The sequence below is a fragment of the Pelobates fuscus genome, chromosome 12 (genome assembly GCF_036172605.1).
Source record: "Pelobates fuscus isolate aPelFus1 chromosome 12, aPelFus1.pri, whole genome shotgun sequence".
NCBI classification, from domain to species: Eukaryota; Metazoa; Chordata; class Amphibia; order Anura; family Pelobatidae; genus Pelobates; species Pelobates fuscus.
The window spans coordinates 40,827,113-40,845,590 of NC_086328.1; the positions used below are offsets into that span (position 1 = coordinate 40,827,113).

At 41.9% G+C, this 18,478-nt stretch overlaps 1 protein-coding gene across 4 annotated transcripts in view; it reads right to left on the minus strand.

The window, feature by feature from the left end:
- The window catches only part of CHD9 (chromodomain helicase DNA binding protein 9), a 174,104-nt gene that overhangs the window by 123,094 nt on the left and 32,532 nt on the right, over positions 1–18,478 (minus strand). For all 4 annotated transcript variants that reach the window (XM_063437577.1, XM_063437575.1, XM_063437576.1 and 1 more), the window contains exon 2: positions 15,977–17,513. In XM_063437577.1, the coding sequence (XP_063293647.1) occupies positions 15,977–17,389 (1,413 nt within the window). In that variant the 5' untranslated portion in view covers positions 17,390–17,513. The remainder of the gene's footprint in view (positions 1–15,976; positions 17,514–18,478) is intronic.

Consider the following 18,478-nt stretch of genomic DNA (forward strand, 5'->3'; position numbering starts at 1 on the left):
ATTTATGTTATCTCTTTAGGCGATAAACAGCAGGGTGTAAAATTATCAAGTATACAAAATGAAAATCAAAAATAAAAGTCAGACATTAAAATGGTCTTTTACTAAGTAGCAAATTAGTCATCATTTTCTTTATAACTCACATATTTGTCGTTTACCTGCCTTTAAATATCTCATAATCACAGGAATGAGTGACAATCATCTTATTCCCACAGATGAGCAATAATAAGTAAGGAGAAATTGTGTATCGGAAAAAATTCAACCAGCTGCAGTCCTTTTAGCTAGTTAAAGGAACATGCCAAGTACCCTGGCACCCTCACAGTGCAATTTGTCATTCTACTAGTTCATGGGTTTCCAACTTACCTGGGTCCCAGGCACCTTCAGCACCTACTAATAGACTTTCCTTGTAGGAGAATCAGTTTGCTTCAATGAGCTATGCAGAGCATTATCATTGGCTGAGAACATTAGCTGCGCGCTCAGCCAAGGAGTACTGTCCTGCATTGGCCATGCTTTGGATGAGCAGGGACACCCAGCTTCTCCTGCAGGAGAAGACCAGATGTAATGCGAGCACTCGAGGGACCAGGTAAATTGTCAATCTATACTAAAACAAACTACATTGGAAGGCAAGCAGTTGTTGCCGTCAGCACTTGTGGCACCATAACTACAACAGCGATATGTGTTCCTTTAAACTGTTTGCTAAGCAATGCTTTAAATCATGGGTGTCCAACCTGCAGTCCACATGCAGCCCGGGACCGCTAGAAGAGCGGGAGGCAGGGAGCACTTTACTTTCTGTGTACCTTCAGCAAAGCTCCCTTGCTGCCCGGCAGAGAGCCGGCTGCCGGGAGAAGACGTAATCCCGGCATCACTGCTGGGTGCGCGAGGAACCTTGGGAAGGAAGAGCACAAAGATGCCAGAAGCAACCACTGGCCACCAGGCATAGAAGATCCATTCCAGCCCTTCCATAGCAAGGTAGGGAGGCTGAGTGGACCTCTTTAGTACTAAATGTGTGTGCGTGTTTTGTCAGTGAGTGAGAGTGTGTGTGTGCGCGCGCGCGCGCGCGCATGTAGGGGGATAGGTCTGTGATTGTGTGTTTAAGTTTGTTATATGTGTGTGTCTGATATATATATGTGTGTGTGATTGTGTGTATAAGGTATTTGATTGTATTTGTGTGTGTGTGGGTCCGATTGTGGGTCTATGTATGTGATTATGGGTGTGTGTTTGACTGTGTGTATAGGTCTGTAAATGTATGTTTGTGGGGGCGTTGTGATTAAGTGCGTATGGCTGTATATTTGTGATTATGTGTGATTGTATGTGTGTGTGTGGGTGCGATTGTGCGTATAGGTCTGTGATTATGTGTGCATATGTATGTGTTTATTAGATAGCTCCCTAATTTGATATCCTTAAATATTCCAATACCACATAAGGATAACAAATAAGGGAATTATTTACTAAACAATTGAAATATCAAAAATAAGAAACAGGCTTTAAAATATATTACCTTACCTATATCAGGGGTTGGCAACCATCTGCACTCCAGATGTTGTGAACTACATCTCCCATAATGCTCTTACAGGCATAACGCTGGAAAAGCATCAAGGGAGATGTACTACACAACAACATCTAAAGTGCTGAATGTTACTTTCTTTTTATCTATATTATATATTTGATATGTGACCAAGACAATTCCTCTGCGCTCAATGCGGCCCAGGGAAACCAAAAGGTTTGACACCCATGCTTTAAATAGTACGGTATCCCCAATATGTTGAAAACAAATATGTTAAGCAGTTTGAGGTTTCTTGGTCATCAGCAGCACACCAGCCACAGGTAATCAGCTCACCCTCAAGCGCTCTGGTGGGAGAATAAGTATCAGATATTAAAATGAAACCCATCTAGGTCACTCACCCTGGTACCCCACGGAGGCCAGTTTTAGTGAATTAATTTGTTAGACAAGAGAGGTGAGTAAGTGCACATTTATCAGGAAGAATTTGGCCATTCCCCATAGTGAGCGAGTTCACACTGACTGACACATTGGATTCCAAAATCAGTTAAAGGAGAGTCATGGACTACATGATATCTGTGTGTTGTATCTATAGAGAATCCCTGCTTCTGATCCTATCAATGTACATTAGTTTCAGTTAATTTGTATTAACACTTCCTGATTAGAATTCTTAACCATTGATGGCACAGACAGCTGCTAATACTAATTACTAAACAAGGTATTTATAATCAAGGGGGTATCTAACATTGGCAAGCTAGCTTTTGTTGCACTATGGTTATTATTACTACTAATAGTATTTATATAGCGCCAACCAAAATGGTGCAGGAACAATAGGTAGATGAGGATCCTGCTCAAACGAGCTTACATTCTAGAGGAGGAGGGGTATAAAAAAAAAAAAACACAGTAGGAAGGGCATTAAGAGGACAGTAAACAAACAATAAGGTGGGAAAGTAGCAGAGCTAGAGGTAAGAGTGGCCCTTTAGGAGAGCGCAAGAGACGGGTTTGTAAAACAGAAGTTACTCTGGGTTCCAGCCCAAGTCTGCCCATGGCTGAACACCCATGGTCCAGATCCCTCTCTCTATAGAAAAGTATCAAGAAATCTGAAGACACATGAGAAATGTTACCTGAGTTACTGAGGATATGTATGATTGGAGCCACTTCTCCCATATCAGGGTGATATAAGCAGACTTCCACACACAATGCTGCCCAGCTGTCGGGAAGTGAGATGTTTTTTTTGGAAGATGGGTTACAGCGTATCAAATTATAAGATAAAAGATTCATGGCAGAATGTAGACCAAACCCATGTATGGTTTTCCCATCTCTATATCATCATATCGGACAGCACTAGCCTAGAACTTTAATTAAATTCCGAAGCCTTAAAGAATGTAAACACAAAGGATAGAATAGGCCTAAAATCCACAGACATCAGCCACCAGTCTAAATGGAGTTCAGTCTATCTGAGCTATCTTTAGTAATCCTGGAGAAGGAGGGGGGTTGAATTGAGAAAGGGCTTGTCGTGAGAGGGAAAATATACAGGCATGTAAAAGGCATGCAGAAAGTCAGTTGAGAAAAAAACAAAAAAAAAACATTCAAGTGAGGCATAAGAGCACAAAGAGAAAATTCTGTTTGTACAAAGAATAATCACAAAGCCTCGGCAGAGCTACAGAGTTAACAATGTCTGCGCAAGATCACGCCAACAACTGTAAAGATCTGCCGTATCACATAGCTTACGGTTCTCGCTTTTCTGTAGTGCAGTTAGCTCACAAAAACAAGACAAAACAAAAAACAGCGTTTGGAATAATGCAAGGACAGAAGACCCTGACATTTCTCATTTTTTTCCCCAAGTGAAAAACATTAAAAGAGCACAAACCTAAAGAGCCACACTTAAGAGATGGAAGTTGCCATCTGCAACTGGTTTCTAACAGCCTTTGCATGGGTGGCCAAAATGCAGATTGCCAGGTGTTGTAGAACTATGATGGTGGAAATGGTTAAATGATTGCCATAATGATATCACTTCATCAAAAAGGAAAAATGTACTGTACAATGTGCTCTACTGTAAGAAGCCAGCCCTTTTGTTGAATTACACAATACAGCTGCCTTTTCATGCTTTAACATTGTCCCTGCCATTCGCATGCTCTCAGCTGATCCCTGACTGTTTGAGTGCAAAGGTCCCACTTACAGCTGTATTAGGAGAGGATCCTGCATGTTCAGTGCATCGTGATTTAACCCCGGGTGTCCCTGGCTGTGGGCACTTCTCTCCTTCCCCTGAGTCCACTTCCTGTTCACCCTTCACCCCGTGCGTTGGGGAGCAAAGTGTGGCCAATGGGAAGGCAGGCTGATGTTTGGAGAGTCTCCAACAATCTGCAATAGTTTCCTGCAGAATACCCCCCTCCCTCCCTCTCTCTCTCTCTCTCTCTCTGCACCAGCGTAATAACTGGTATCAGATTTCAGGACTGCCTGACATCCCTTTTCTGCAGGCAGCCAGTCAGTTGGAAGGGGAATAGGAGAGAGTGACACGGAAGTACTGTAACCTGGAACTTTGCCTTCCCCGTGAACTTTCCTATTATAGGTCCCAGTTTGGAACTGGATGAACTTGAAGGATGCATGCCACAGACTACCACACAAATAAGGAGAGCTGCTCATAGGAAGGGAGGCCTAGTTCACAGGAAAATAAGTGGCAAGACTTGCTCAAATATAAAAAGGAGGGGGTCAGGAACTTTAGTGAAACTGGATAAATGAAGAGTGCTGTGCAGCATGGTGCTGCTATCAAGATACTAAAAATATACAGGGTAAAGGTAGGAGCCAAAGCACTCTCTTCCCACTTGTAATTGGTCACTTGTGTTAACCTGTTGAGTGCCATAGTGGCTGAGCAAGCCATTCCAAAGTTTAAAAAATGCAAACATTACAGTGTAGTATTATAGGTAATTAACCCTGTAACAACCTCATGACAGTCCATGCCATCATGCAATGCAGGGCTATAATGCCCAGTGACAGCATAGTCTATCATGGCTTTAAAGGAACACTAGAGCATTAGCAATAGAAACATAGAATGTGACGGCAGATAAGAACCATTCGGCCCATCTAGTCTGCCCAATTTTATAAATACCGGTACTTTCATTAGTCCCTGGCCTTATCTTAAAGTTAGGATAGCCTTATGCCTATCCCACGCATGCTTAAACTCCTTTACTGTGTTAACCTATACCACTTCAGCTGGAAGGCTATTCCATGCATCCACTACCCTCTCAGTAAAGTAATACTTGTAACATGTAATCCTAATGCTATAGTGCCCTGTTAACAACAGTCTAGGTGAAATTAAGGGACACTATAGTCACCAGAACAACCTGCGCTTAATGAAGGAGATATGGAGAATAGATCGTGTCCTGCATTCTCTCACTGCTCAATTCTCTGTTTAGGAGTTAAGTCACCTTGTTTATACATCCCTAGCCACACCTCACTGCATGTGACTTACACAGCCTTCCCAAATATTTCCTGTAAAGAGAGATCTAATGTTTAAACTTCATTTATTGCACATTCTGTTTCATTTAAAATTTCTTACCTCCTGCTCGGTTAATGGCCTGCCACAGCCTAGAGCTTAATTTACAGTTAAAGGAACACTATAGGCACCCAGACCACTTCATCTCATTAAAGTGGTCTGGGTGCAGTGTCCCTGTTCCCTTAATCCTGCAATGTATAACACTGCAATTTTAGAGAAACTGCAAGGTCTACATTGCAGTGTTAAGACTGTCTCTACCAACGAGCCACTAGAGGCGCTTCTTAGAGCTTCCCGAAATTTGATTCAGTGAAACAACACTGGATGCTTTGCAGGAAAGCATTGAGATGCGCATTAGGTTCCCCCCATTGGCCAACGCTGGCAAAGGAGGAACCCGACCTAGCACCGATGGACCTCGGTGCTGGAATTAAGCAATTGAAGAAATGTTGTTTAACCCTTTACATGACCAAGGGCGGGAGGGCAAAACAGGCAGAAGGTTCCTATAGCGTTATAAATACAGATCTGTGTTCCATTCAGGAATGAAAGATCTTATTGAAAATTATACCTTTTTTTCCATGTACGATGTGTCGGTCACAGGTAGGGGAGGTGTGGCTAGGGCTACAGAAACAGAAAAGTGGTTTAGCTCCTAAATGTCAGAATTTGGGCAATGAAACTTCAGGGGCGTGCTATATACACTAAAACTGCTTTATTAAGCTTTTGATGCCTATATTAGGCCATTTAATCAGATAGGTGAAATTGATGTAGAATACATGGCAAAAGTGCCAAAAAGGCCTTGCTCAAAAACCCGACGCATGTCAAAAGAGCCGTGGTCCTCAAACGGTAAATTACATTTTGTATTAACCAAGTTAATAAAAAACTGTATAGATTTAATGTTAATTATGTAGATTCATAAACCAAAAACACATGGAGACACAAAATGTATCAGATAGCTAGGTGCAAACCATACAAACACTCCCTCAAATATTTCAAATATCCATATATCTATGCAATATAGAATGCACACTATAACAACTACTAATAGTCGAAAGTATAACTTTAATCTAATATAGTGTGCATTCTATATTGCATAGAGAATTATGTAGATTAAAACCATGTGCCAGGTCGCCGTAGCGGCCACCTTTGGCCCCCATGAGGCAGGCGACTGTGTGGAAATAAAGCAGCAGTAAGGGAGCTGTAATCTTCCTGCTCTCCTCCCTCGCACACCATGCAGAGATGTCAGGAGCCAGGATATGCCACCTCCTGGCACCACTAAACGGTGCGCGAGAGGAAAAAGCCAGAAGAGCAGGAAGATCACAGGATTAGAGCAGCCCCACTATGCCCCAGGAAAATGATCCCTACTGGAAGACTAGGGGAAAAAATTCACTCTAGCTCTCCCAAAGGTAGGGTAGACTTTGATTAAAATAAAACATTTGTGAGCATGTGAGAGAATGTGTGTGTCTGTCATAATTACATAGCTGAAAAGAGACATGACTCCATCAAGTTCAGTCTCTCACACATCTGTTTTTGCAGTTGATCTAAAAGAAGACAAAAAAAAAAAAAAAAAAAAAACACCTGTCTGAAGAGCATCTAATTTTGCAAGCTATTGCCGCACTAATTAAAAATGGTGTGTGTGCGCGCACTTTAATTCTAAAAATACAAGACACGTTCATGGCCACAAAGAGCAAAAAAAAAAACACAAGATTGCATAAAACATCTAGCGTGTCACATGATATATTAATTATCTGTGAAAGTCAAATGGCACTGATGACGGTTCTAGGTTTCTCATGTGTAAATTTAAGATCTGTTATTTTTCTTATTGAATATAAAGCTTTGTTTAGATTAAAAAAAAAAAAAACTGGCTCCTAACCTTTTTGGCTGGCTCCTAGCATTATATATAAGCGGACTTTCTACTAATAATATTCTGGTAAGTAGGGTTTGCCTGCTTATAAAGCCTTCCCACGCCCTGCAATTTGACATAGAGCACTCTGAGTGGTTGATTTCAAGCCAACCAGAGTGCTCAGACAGGCAAATGAAGAGACTGACAGGTAAGTCTCTACATTTACTGGTCACAGCACTCTGATTGGTTCACATTGAAAGCAGCCATTCACAGTGTTACGAGTCAAATTACACAGCATGGGAAAATTCCAAAGAACTTTCCCACGCTGTGTAACATGACACAGAGCACTCTGGTTGATTCCAAGCCAACCAGAGTGTTCTAAGTCAAATTGCAGGGAGTGTGAAGGCTTTATAAGCCTTTGCCAGCCCTGCAGAGCTCAGCCTGCGCATTGCCGTCGTTGGGTGAAGATGAATTACTGTTTTATCGTCGGGATTTTTTTGCGACGGGTATCATGGATTTTTATTTTGCCTTTTTGGGGTTGAATAAAGAAGATTTTAGAGAAAAGAAGACAAACGGTAACTTATTTTTTTCTTTAAATTATTTAGTTTTCTTGTGTGTGTGTGTCCCCACATCACAATTTTTAGGGTGAGGGGGGAAGGTAGTTTAAACTTTGTTTGGGGGGGGGGGGGTTTAGGGACCCCCTTGTCAGGGGAGTTTACATTTAGCCCCCATCTTTCGCCTATGGGTGGGGGCCAAGGGGGAGGGCCCCCCCCATTTTCATTTAGGGCCTCCACCCGCTGCTCATAGGTGGGGGCTGGGGAGGACAATAGGTCACCTTTCCCTTTTTCATTTAGGGCCCCAACCCAGCACTCATGGGTGGGGACTGGGACAATAGATTGCCCCCATTTTCATTTAGATGCAGCCGCGGCATGAATGTGATCGGAATTTCATTAATTCCAATTAAGTTACGATCCAAACAAAGTCCTGAATTGCATCCGAACATGAATGGAGAAGCTATTCTCATTCTGTTAGGAAGAAATTCGGTAGTTTAGACTGCATTCTGTTTAAATAACAGGACATTCGGGAGTTCGGGAATACTGACACAAAGCATCACAAGATAACAGAGGAAAGGTGAGAATTGTGGGAAAATGTATCTGACCACAGGAAATGGAGCACACTTCGCTCGTCCGCTGGTCAGAGATCATTAGGCGTAGGAAACCTCCATAAGACAAAATAGTCCCTACGTTGTCTTATGTTTTAAAGAAAACTAGAGAAGACAGGAAGAAATTAAGAATCAATTAGGTAAAGGTAAGTTCAGCATGATAGTGCCGCTTTAACCCCTTAAGGACCAAACTTCTGGAATAAAAGGGAATCATGACATGTCACACGTCATGTGTCCTTAAGGGGTTAAAGGAGAACTATAGTTTTAGAAATACAAATGTGTATACCCAACGTTTTAGTGGCAAGTCACTGTGACAGAGCTGCCAGGGTTAAAAAAGTGATTTTCCTACCTTTCAGCCCTTATTGCTCCAGTCTTTTCCGTGTAGCGCTGCATCTTTGATCGAGATCATCAGGGTTGATGATCTCAGTCAACCCAATACTTTCCCAGTGGAGACTAGTGCGCATGTGCGGCAAAACGCCACGCTGGGCCCCATGATATTGTCTGAGACCATGTGACTAAAATCTTACAGAAGCGCCTTAAGTGGCTGTCATATGGATAGCCACTAGAGACAGATAACCCTGCAATGTATAAAAGTCATACTAACAGTCATTAGAGGAAAATTAACCCTGCAGTGTAATCACTGCCTTTCCAGCAGAACGGCAATGTTTTCAAATGCACGGTTCAAAGATGGGGTACATGGCACCAAGACCACTTTATTAAGTGTTCCTTTAATGATTAAGCTGATAAATAACTATACAGTACTTTACAGACACAGATCTTTGTTATTATATTAAAATCTAGTTCTCAAGAATATAGAATCCAGGACCAAAATGTAGGAGATAGGCAAATCTTTATTGACACATAGAATGTGACGGCAGATAAGAACCATTTGGCCCATCTAGTCTGCCCAATTTTCTAAGTACATTCATTAATCGCTGGCCTTCTTATAGCTAGGATAGCCTTATGCCTATCTCACGCATGCTTAAACTCCTTCACTGGGTTAACCTCTACCACTTCAGCTGCAAGGTTGTTCCATGCATCCACTACAGTCTCAGTAAAGTAATACTTCCTGATATTTTTAAACCTTTGCCCCTCTAATAAAAGTCTAATTGTTTTTTCAGCTCTTCATTGTTACTGGGTATTTCCACATCCACCAACACTGCAGCCTGTCTATTCCTGGTCTATCACCACAATGTCAGGTTGGTTACCTGGTGTATACTCCCGCTTTTATTGATCTCATCTTTGCTAAGTGCTTCAGTGCCGTCTTTTCAAGGACTCTGGAGATGTGATGGATATTTGGCCTCAGTCTGGTTTATATACATCATTGAAGTTGATCCAGTGGTAGTCTTTTCCACTGACCAAGAACTGCTAGCTAATCTAGAATCAGTTTTCTTATGACTTATTGGATTTGGGAATTTCTTTCTCCTCGTGGTGAAACCAGCTGTTTTGGCGTTCGAGTAGATGATGGAAATTCATTAATGTTGTAGTGGCATGCTCACTTTTTTTTTTTTTTTTTTTAATTCTTTATTTTTCTGTGCATGAATAACATCTGCTTGTCAGCAATGCCACAACAGCATTTTCGAAATTTTGAACATACAGATTGTGAACGGTTTTACAGCATTTAGATGAATCGTACACATTTTAAATGTTAATAAAGCAGGTTAATTACATGTTGGTTAGTCGCATTATTTATGAGTTACATCTTCGCTTGGTTACAGTAGTTTGAAGTTAACTTTTCCGTTGCATGTCATCGCTTAGTGTCAAGCATTATTATAGGTATGCTTAGCTTGGCTTAAGTGAGGGATATGTGTTTCTTACAATATCAGCCTGTCTAAACAATACCCAGTAGTGAGTGTTACCCTCCAAGGTGTTGCTGATGAGTATTTTGTATGCTGTGTTATGCTTTTCTAAGTGTTGAACTGATATGTCAGGAAAGGTTACAAATGCAGGTATACAGATTGGTTTACTGACATAAAATGAAATAGAATAATAAGGCAACAAGCTTAGTCCTATGCATACTACCGCAAGGCATCACAGAGTGGATTAAACACATAAAGCATTGGTCTTGTAAGCCTCTGCAATGGCTGCTTCATTTCGTGCTCCATGTTGATAATTCTTAGTTGGTTCCTCTGCGGGCGGAATAAAAGTCTTTGTGAGGGGCCTAAATTGCGGGCCTCTGGGTGCCCCTGTCGGGATTGCGTCAACCGATGCCCATTTGGCTTGTCTTGCATGGCAGGGTGATTGCTACATCGGAGTGCAGCATCCCCGCTGCACCCTGGGCGGCATCGCTGTGCGCTTTGTGGTTTCCCACCTGTGGGGCTGTTCTCGGTCCGTCGAGGGTTGCTGGGGACGCTGTATGGCAGGCAGGTCGGGTGCGCTGGTTGGGCTCTTCTGCAGCTGCATCGGTCTCGGTGTGAGCGCCCAGGTAGGTCCTGCTCTTCCCCTGTCTCCACCTTCCTCTCCTTCGTGTAGCAGGTGATTTGAGGCGTGCTGGCTTAGAGGTTTTTGCGGGAACCGCTGCATGTCATTCACAGGGTGGGCATTGGTCGGCCATCTTGGGATCCTATGTACGGACCTCTTTGCTCGGTGTGGCCGGAATGAATGTGGTATATTTTGCGGTGGCTGCTGCCCATGGATACCGGGATAATCCCCCCGGTCCAGAGGGGGGGGGGAGCGGCAGACCGCCGGCCAGAGAACCGTGAGAGCGGCCGTCTCTCTCGGCTCAAGCTTGTAGGCCTCAGGCCTCGGCCGGGTTACTTCGGCGCCGCAGACGGTACTCTTGGGTATCCCCTGGATCACGGTCGTCTTGGTGGTGCAGTGAGCACAGTTTCATGCCGGTTTCTCGGCTGTGGCCCTCGGTTGGCTCCGGTTTTCCAGCTCAGAGGCCGGAGCTCAGACAAAGCGTGTCTGATCCGACCGGCGGTCAGGCCCCGCCCCCGGCATGCTCACTTTGTGTCCAGGAATTGTTTGTGTCCAAGTCCCCTCGTCATCAGATTGCCCTGGTTCCCTAGGACCTGATATGGACATACACAAAAACACACAGCTATACACTCTCACAACATGGTTGGTCTTCGATCCAATAGGATCATGATGCATGCCTTGTTGAAAATAAAACTGTACCTTAAAAAATGTGCACCAATGCCAAGGAAACCTGCAGATATGCAAGCTGCAAATTATGAAGTGACAATTGTGTGTGCCTATTTGCACATTAAAGGTACACTATAGGCCAGGGCTCGACAAATCCCAGGTGCCAGGTCGCCATGGCGACCAGGAAATTTGCCCTGGCTCCTGGGATCTTCTGAGCCTGAGGCGGGCAGTCGGCTCACGGAGGGTTGAGGCAGGAGGCTGACGGAGGGGGGGCGGTCAGCTCATTAAGAGGTAAAGGAGGGAGGCAGGCAGCTGGTTAAGGCGTAAAGGAGGGAGGCGGGCAGTTGACAATGCGACGGCGAGGGAGGGAGGTGGCGGACTTGGTGCGGAGGCGAGGGTGCTGTAATCTCCCTTGCAAGCCTTGCAGTGATGCCGGGTTATGACGTCATTCCAGCTCCCCGGCTCACTAAACAGTGTGCGAGAGGGAGCTGAGCTGGGAGACGACAGCAGACCCACTGGACACCAGGGAAAGCCTATACACTCTAGCTCTCCAAATGTAGGGGTGGCTGGATGGATTTAAATTCAAATAAAAAAAAAAAAAAAAAAAAAGTAATTTTTTGTGAGTGAGTATGTCTGTCTGCGAGTGTGCTTCCCCTCCAATAACATGGGAAAGGTGTTTTTACACACTTTTTCCCCACGCAGTGCTGGTGATGCTGCGTCTGGCTCCATGGCTGAGAAATTCAGTCGTAATGATCTCCGCCAATCCAATGCTTCCCCATAGGAAAGCATTGGGAGACTATTGCGCATGCATGGCAAAAATGCCACTGCGCCAACTTAACTTCTCATAGAGATGCATTGAATCAATGCATCGCTATAGGGAACATTAACGTAGGTGCTGCACCGAACCAGAAAGCACCTCTAGAGGCAGTCTGAGAGACTGTAGCTAGAGGTGTCACCAAGCAGCAATGTAACACTGCATTTTGTCTGAAAGGTCAGTGTTTACATTGAAAAGCATTCAGGGACAGGATATAGACTTTAAAACAACTACATTAAGCTGTAGTGGTCCTGGTGACTATATAGTGTTCCTTTAAAAAAATTATTTTTGACGTTGATTTCTCTGGCTCCTAACTTTTCTAGCTGGCTCCTAGATTCCAGGCAAATTTGTCCAGCCCTGCTATAGGCACCCAGACCACTTAACCTAATTTAAGTGGTCTAGGTGCAGTGTACTGCCCCCTAAAGCCTGAAGCTCTAAACGTTGCAGTACTGCAGGGTTAAGACTGACTCTAGTGTCTGCCTACTAAGTTTAACTCCATGAAACGATGCTGGATGTCCTCACGCTTTGCATGAAGAGGTTCCACATCTTGCAATTTCATAAAGGAGAGCATGGATTCAATGCATTCCTGTGGGAAATGCCTTGTGCATTAGGTTCCACCTTGCACTGAAGTCAGAGGAGGAGACAGAGCCAGTGCTGAGGGACCTGTTTAAAGGTAATTTATCCCTTTGATTCTCTGGAGGGGTGGGAGGGCAGAGGCACACTATAGTGATCCTTTAAAAGGGCACTATAGGTACTTTACCAACTTAATCTTATTGAGGTTGTTCTAGTGCCTGGAGTTATGCCTCCCATGTCCTACTCCGCAATACCCAGTGTAAAACTAATTAGAAGACGTGGAAGTGCGGCTTCAAGCCACGCCTCCAAGCCCTGTGGGTATAAGAGTCTGGAATCTTCCCAAACCATTCCATAAGATCACGAGCACACGCACAGTGCCGTCACAGTCATAGAGAATGAAGCAAACTGGAGAAAAGGAGAGTAATACAATTATTATTTTTTTTACTTGTGGGAAGGGGTGGAATTGCTAAGCGACTTCATGGCTGTAGCTTTAGGAATAGAGATATGTATTGCTACAGGGTTCCTTTAAGAACAATATTCTGGGAAATATTTTTTCAGAGCTGATGTGGACTTTATTTGAGATTTCTGATAGACAACAGTACATTTCATACATTTATAGACAGAAACATACTCATACATAAGTACATTCATACATAATATTTAATTCTATACATATAGATAAATTCACAGCAGAGGGGTATTTGGAGAGAAAAATAAATAAATAAAAGTGTGCCTGCTAAAATGGTCTATAATGGGATCTATGTTGATCTCTCATGACCGCCAGGGGGACAATTTGAGGGCCCTAGATCCCATTTTGTGTCACCACGAAGACCGGGATTGGTCAGCCCTTGTATTAAAGCACTAAAATGTTAGGAATACAAATATGTTTGTATTCTTCTAGTTTGCCATAAAAGGATATTGATTTAAAAAAAAATTAAACAGTTTACTCACCTTTTACCACAACCAAGACATATTTGGCGCCGCTCTTCTGTCCACCGCCCTGAATGTTATTGCGGAAGCATGTCTTACTCCAGCGATGGTCAACCTGATGATCCTCAAGAAGGAGCACGGATGATCAAATGTTCATGTGCAGGAAGCACTGCACACACATCCAATGCTTCTCACAGGAAACCATTGAATTTAATGCTTTCCTATGATGTGTAATGTCAAGTGACCGAGTTTAACGCTGTCAATATAGTGGAAGAGAGCTGGAAGACCGCTACTAGAGGTGTGTTTAACCCTGCAATCTAAACATTATGGTTTCAACATTACTGCAATGTTTAATGTTGCAGGGTTAAAAAGGCAGGGATGTTAATTGAGATAAAGTGGTCTGGTGACCTTAGTGGCTCTTTAACCATGTGTGCCTTGCTTTTTAACAGTCGACCTCTGGTATACAGACTACATACTAGCTAATCATTGGCTCGGTCACTTATGATTTATTTAGTGGTGCTAATTTCTATTAAAATCCTGCCAATTAGTGTCACTCAAGGATTTCACTTGAGGATCAGTTAAAGTGTGGTTTAGTAGGAAATGTACTATCCATTTCACAGCAGTCTCTGGCCATCTCATCACTCTGAGCTGAAACTTGCTGGATAAAAGCCTTTATTGACTATTCATCCGCCTCCTTAAATAGCCCCCCAGAGACGAAATGTGCAAGCTCAGTCTCTTATATATTCAATGCAGTTATCTGCAAACACCCCTAAAACCACACCCAACCCTTGGAAAGCCTCATTCCAGCTACCGGTGAAGACGTGATCAGAATGTAAATAGCAATTAAAATGCAGACAAGCGTCAACAATAGACATTTTGCTGCAATGAACAATATCCACAAACAGTAAGGGTAGAAAGTTCAAAATCATACACATACAGATTACTCATTTTAATAGCCAATAAAAAAATAAATAAATACAAAATACAAAAAATAAGGGATTTGAAGATAAAATTGGTGTTACTCCCTCATATATAACTAGGAACACAAACGTACTGGCAATATACACCCTTACACTCATATATCCTACTGTGCAAAAGTTTTGGGCAGATTAAAAAAATGCTGTACTGTTGGAATGCTTTCAAAAATCGAAATGTTACAACTTCATTTTTTGCAATTAACAAAATGCAAAGTGAGTTAACAGACTAAAAATCCAAATCAAATCAATATTTGAGGTAACCATCCGCCTTCAAAACAGCATCAATTGCACAGTGGTTGCTCTGCTCTCTTGGTCATTCATTTCTTTGAAACAGAGCAAATAATTGTCAGACGGCAGGAATACCTTTAAAAAAAAAAAAAAACAATTCTCCCAACCTATACATTTGCTACCACATCTGTTAGCACCATGTTTAAATAGAATGTTGTGCACTTTACAAGTTAAATATACCATGACAAGTTATTTGTAAGAAATCTCTGCATTCCATTCATAATAGAAAAAATAAAATAAAAACATAGTAAAGCCCAGAAGTTATGGAAGACATAGGGGTAAAGACTTTAACTTTGCTGCCAAAGCAAATCTCTATTTATGAACATAATATCATTATTGCAATAATGACATAAACTAGTGCTAAAGACATATTTATAGTCCCGGTGTGTTACAAATACACACATTTTTAACGAAACTAGGTTATACAAAAGTCCTGGCATATCCTGGCAATTGGTTTGGACAACAGCACATACCCACTTTTACCAAAATTGAAAACAAAGAAATCCTAAATAGTTACCTAGCTGAAAAGAGACATGCGTCCATCAAGTTCAGCCTTACTCACATTTGTTTCTGTGGTTGATCCAGAAGGAGGCAGAAAAACCCAGTCTAAACCACCAAACAATTCCTTCTCAACCCCAAAATAGCAGTCACATCTCCTTGGATCAAGAAGCTATTACCCCACCAATTAAAAATTATATCCCTGTATATTATGTGTTATTTAAAAATGAAAGTATTTATCCAATTGAGGTTTAAACATCTGTATAGGCTGATAAAACAATTTCTTCAGGCAGAGAATTCCACATCCTTATTGTTCTTACTGAAAAAAACCTTTCCTTTGCCTTAGACTAAATCTCCTTTCTTCTAGTCTAAATGCGTGTGACCTTGTGTCCTATGAATAATCTGGTTTATGAATAGATTTCCAGACAATTGTTTGTATTGGCCCCAAATATATTTGTATAATGTTATCATATCCCCTCTGAGGCGACATTTCTAAACTAAACAGATTTAAATTTGTTCATAACTAAAACGCTCCATTGCTTTTATCAATATTTTAGCCCGTCTCTGCACTTGTTCTAGTGCCATAATATCCTTTAGATCAAGTGGCCAAAATTGACAAAGAACATTGTAAGATCCACAAAAAAAAAAAAAAAAAAAAAAAGAGTAGGATCCATGATCAAATAGGGATATTATAGGCTCGCTGTGATAACAAGTCTTGCACATTACCACTTACAGGTAACAAACCATAACTTCTTCCCTACCTCTACTTGGGCTTCAATTAAAATAAACTCTGAAAAATAAGTAACAGTCAATAAGAAGACCTACCTTTCCCTTGGATTTTATAAAGTGCCTCTCCGGCATCTGAATATGTTTAGACATTTGAGAATTCCAAGTAAGTTCAGCAGGAGGAGGATTATGTTGCAAAGGAAGAAGGTCGGTGGAGAGTTTTAGCTGTTGACCAACATGCATCTCTATGTCCTGATGTTCTAGGACAGTATGGCTTGAATTTGAGCTTTCGTGGCCATATGTAGCATCAAAGTGCGGTAGGAGATCTTCCTGAAGTAAATCCTCTGGATCAAGTCCAGTAAATGGTTCTGCTTGTGCATCCACCTGCTGTAGTAAGTTTTCTTCTATAGGGGAAAACCCATTGCTTTCCATGTGATCATTAAAGTGACTCAACTGAGTGGAGGAACTGTCAGGCGTTGGGAAATTAATGGTCACTGGGGACATTTTTGTTCTGTTGTAGTTACCCTGAGGATGTGAAGGATGCACCATCTGGAAACTGTTTGAATGTAATTGTGCACTAGGATCTAAAATGTGTTGGTTAATCTCTTGCTTCGTTCCTAGGTCTGAGAATGCTGGGCTTCCAGTAAAGTCTGATAATGTATGAGCAGAATGATTAAGGTGGTTATTGGAGAATGGATAGGGTGTAGAAAAGGATGGAGTAGAATTAATGGCACAAGGTGTCATTGTGGGAGACTGTCCATCAAAGGTGCTTTCTTGTTGAGACCCTAAAGGGTTACTGCAAAAGTGCAACGATGCTTCGGTTTGTGAAAACTGTTGTACAGAAAGAGACTGTTGTTGAGTCAAATTATTGCCTATCTGAGGCTGTTGGGCAATAGTGGTTCTGTGTGGGACAGAAACATTAATATCCATGAAGTTTTTTGGCTGATGTAGAGTTTCTTGGCCTGTGTTCATATGATTCCTATTGTGCTGTGGCTGTATTGAAACTCTCTGCTGATCATTGGGCTGAAACAAGGCAAAGTCATGATGTGCAGCAAAGGATTTACTTTGTTGCATAGCCTGAGTGTGTCCATGTTGGTGAAATGGGGAGCCATTTTGGCTAGGAATACTAGAAGCAGTCTGGTGGCCCCACATAGGACTGCCATCTTCAGGGAACAGTCCATTGCCTTGATTTGGTGGGTGTATTGGTGAGCAGCTGAACTGTGAATGTGGTGATAGAACACTTTCAACAGGGCTGCTGTACGACTGGTTTACCTGGTGCAATTTAATAGAATCGAACTGATTCAGAGACTCAAACTCACTGATTTTTTGGTGAGTTTGAGAATCTTGGACATGATTCAGAGAGTCCACGTGGAGAGGCTCAAACTCTGCTCCAAGGTTCAATTCATCAACTAGAGATACAGGGCCGTGTTGAACAAAAGCATCATCAGACAAGCCCAAGGCGTCATCAAAGAGATGTGCATCATCAAACAAATCCATCATGGGGTCTGTCATATTGAAAACTGAAGAGAAATCTCTGAGCTGATCATTACATTGGGCCCACTAACAAGTCACGTCAGGGCCCAAGCCATGGCAGCACGGTTTGTTCATGTTGGGCTTCTCTACATTATCAAACACCCTATAAAACAGGAAAGCAGAATTATTAAAATGTTTTACAAACTTTTTATTGAAACTCTGTAGTACATGAAGAAAACGTTAGGAGGGAGCATTATCAACTAAACCATAAAAACATGTAGATCTTCCTTCACATCGATAAGCAAAGTTACCCTGTCAGGGTTATTCTCTAAATTCCAAGTCAAGGCAAAATAATTCCAAATGGTAAAACTAACAACATGCCTGTTTTTGCTTCAGTTTTGCCCTTCAGAATTAAAAAGGAACACGCCAGGGACCATAACAACGTAATTGGAATAAGTTGCTGTGGTTCAAGAGGACCCTGGTGCTGGCCTACATTTCTGAGTTAAACCATTTAACCCCAAACTCCAGTATCAAGTGCCCGATTACTCTTCACCTGTCCTTCCCCTGTTCAGAATCTTGAAAGAATAAGACTCGGACAGAGACACTGCTGATTGACTTAGAGTGTCAGCTGATGTTCTCAGCCAGTCAGTAGTTCCCCATCCACAAAATGTCTTACGAGAAACACATACATTTCCCTTCTTCATCCCAATAAAGACTTCATGGTGCCCGTAATGTTCCTTTAATTTGAGCGTTTTGTAAATAATACTGTATGTAAACATTGCATTAAATACCATTTTATTGTGTAGCTCTTGAGAAAATGTTAGAGCTTTGCAAATTAAAACACAAATTATACTCTAAGCAATGTTTGCCTTTGAAACAAAATTTGCAACCCACAATCCACTGTCTATTGAGACTTAATGCACAACTTTTGAGGGGCTTTCTTCAAACAAAATGCATTGTAAATCTCACTATTATAAAAAAAAAAAAAAGGAAACTCTGCAAGTATTTATGTTGGACATTGTTTTATAACAGCAATTCTTAAAATGTATTTCCAATTTATTTGGTATTTAGCATTGCCAAACCACGATTCTTCAGTGATTTTCATAAGTACTCGTGGAGATGGACACA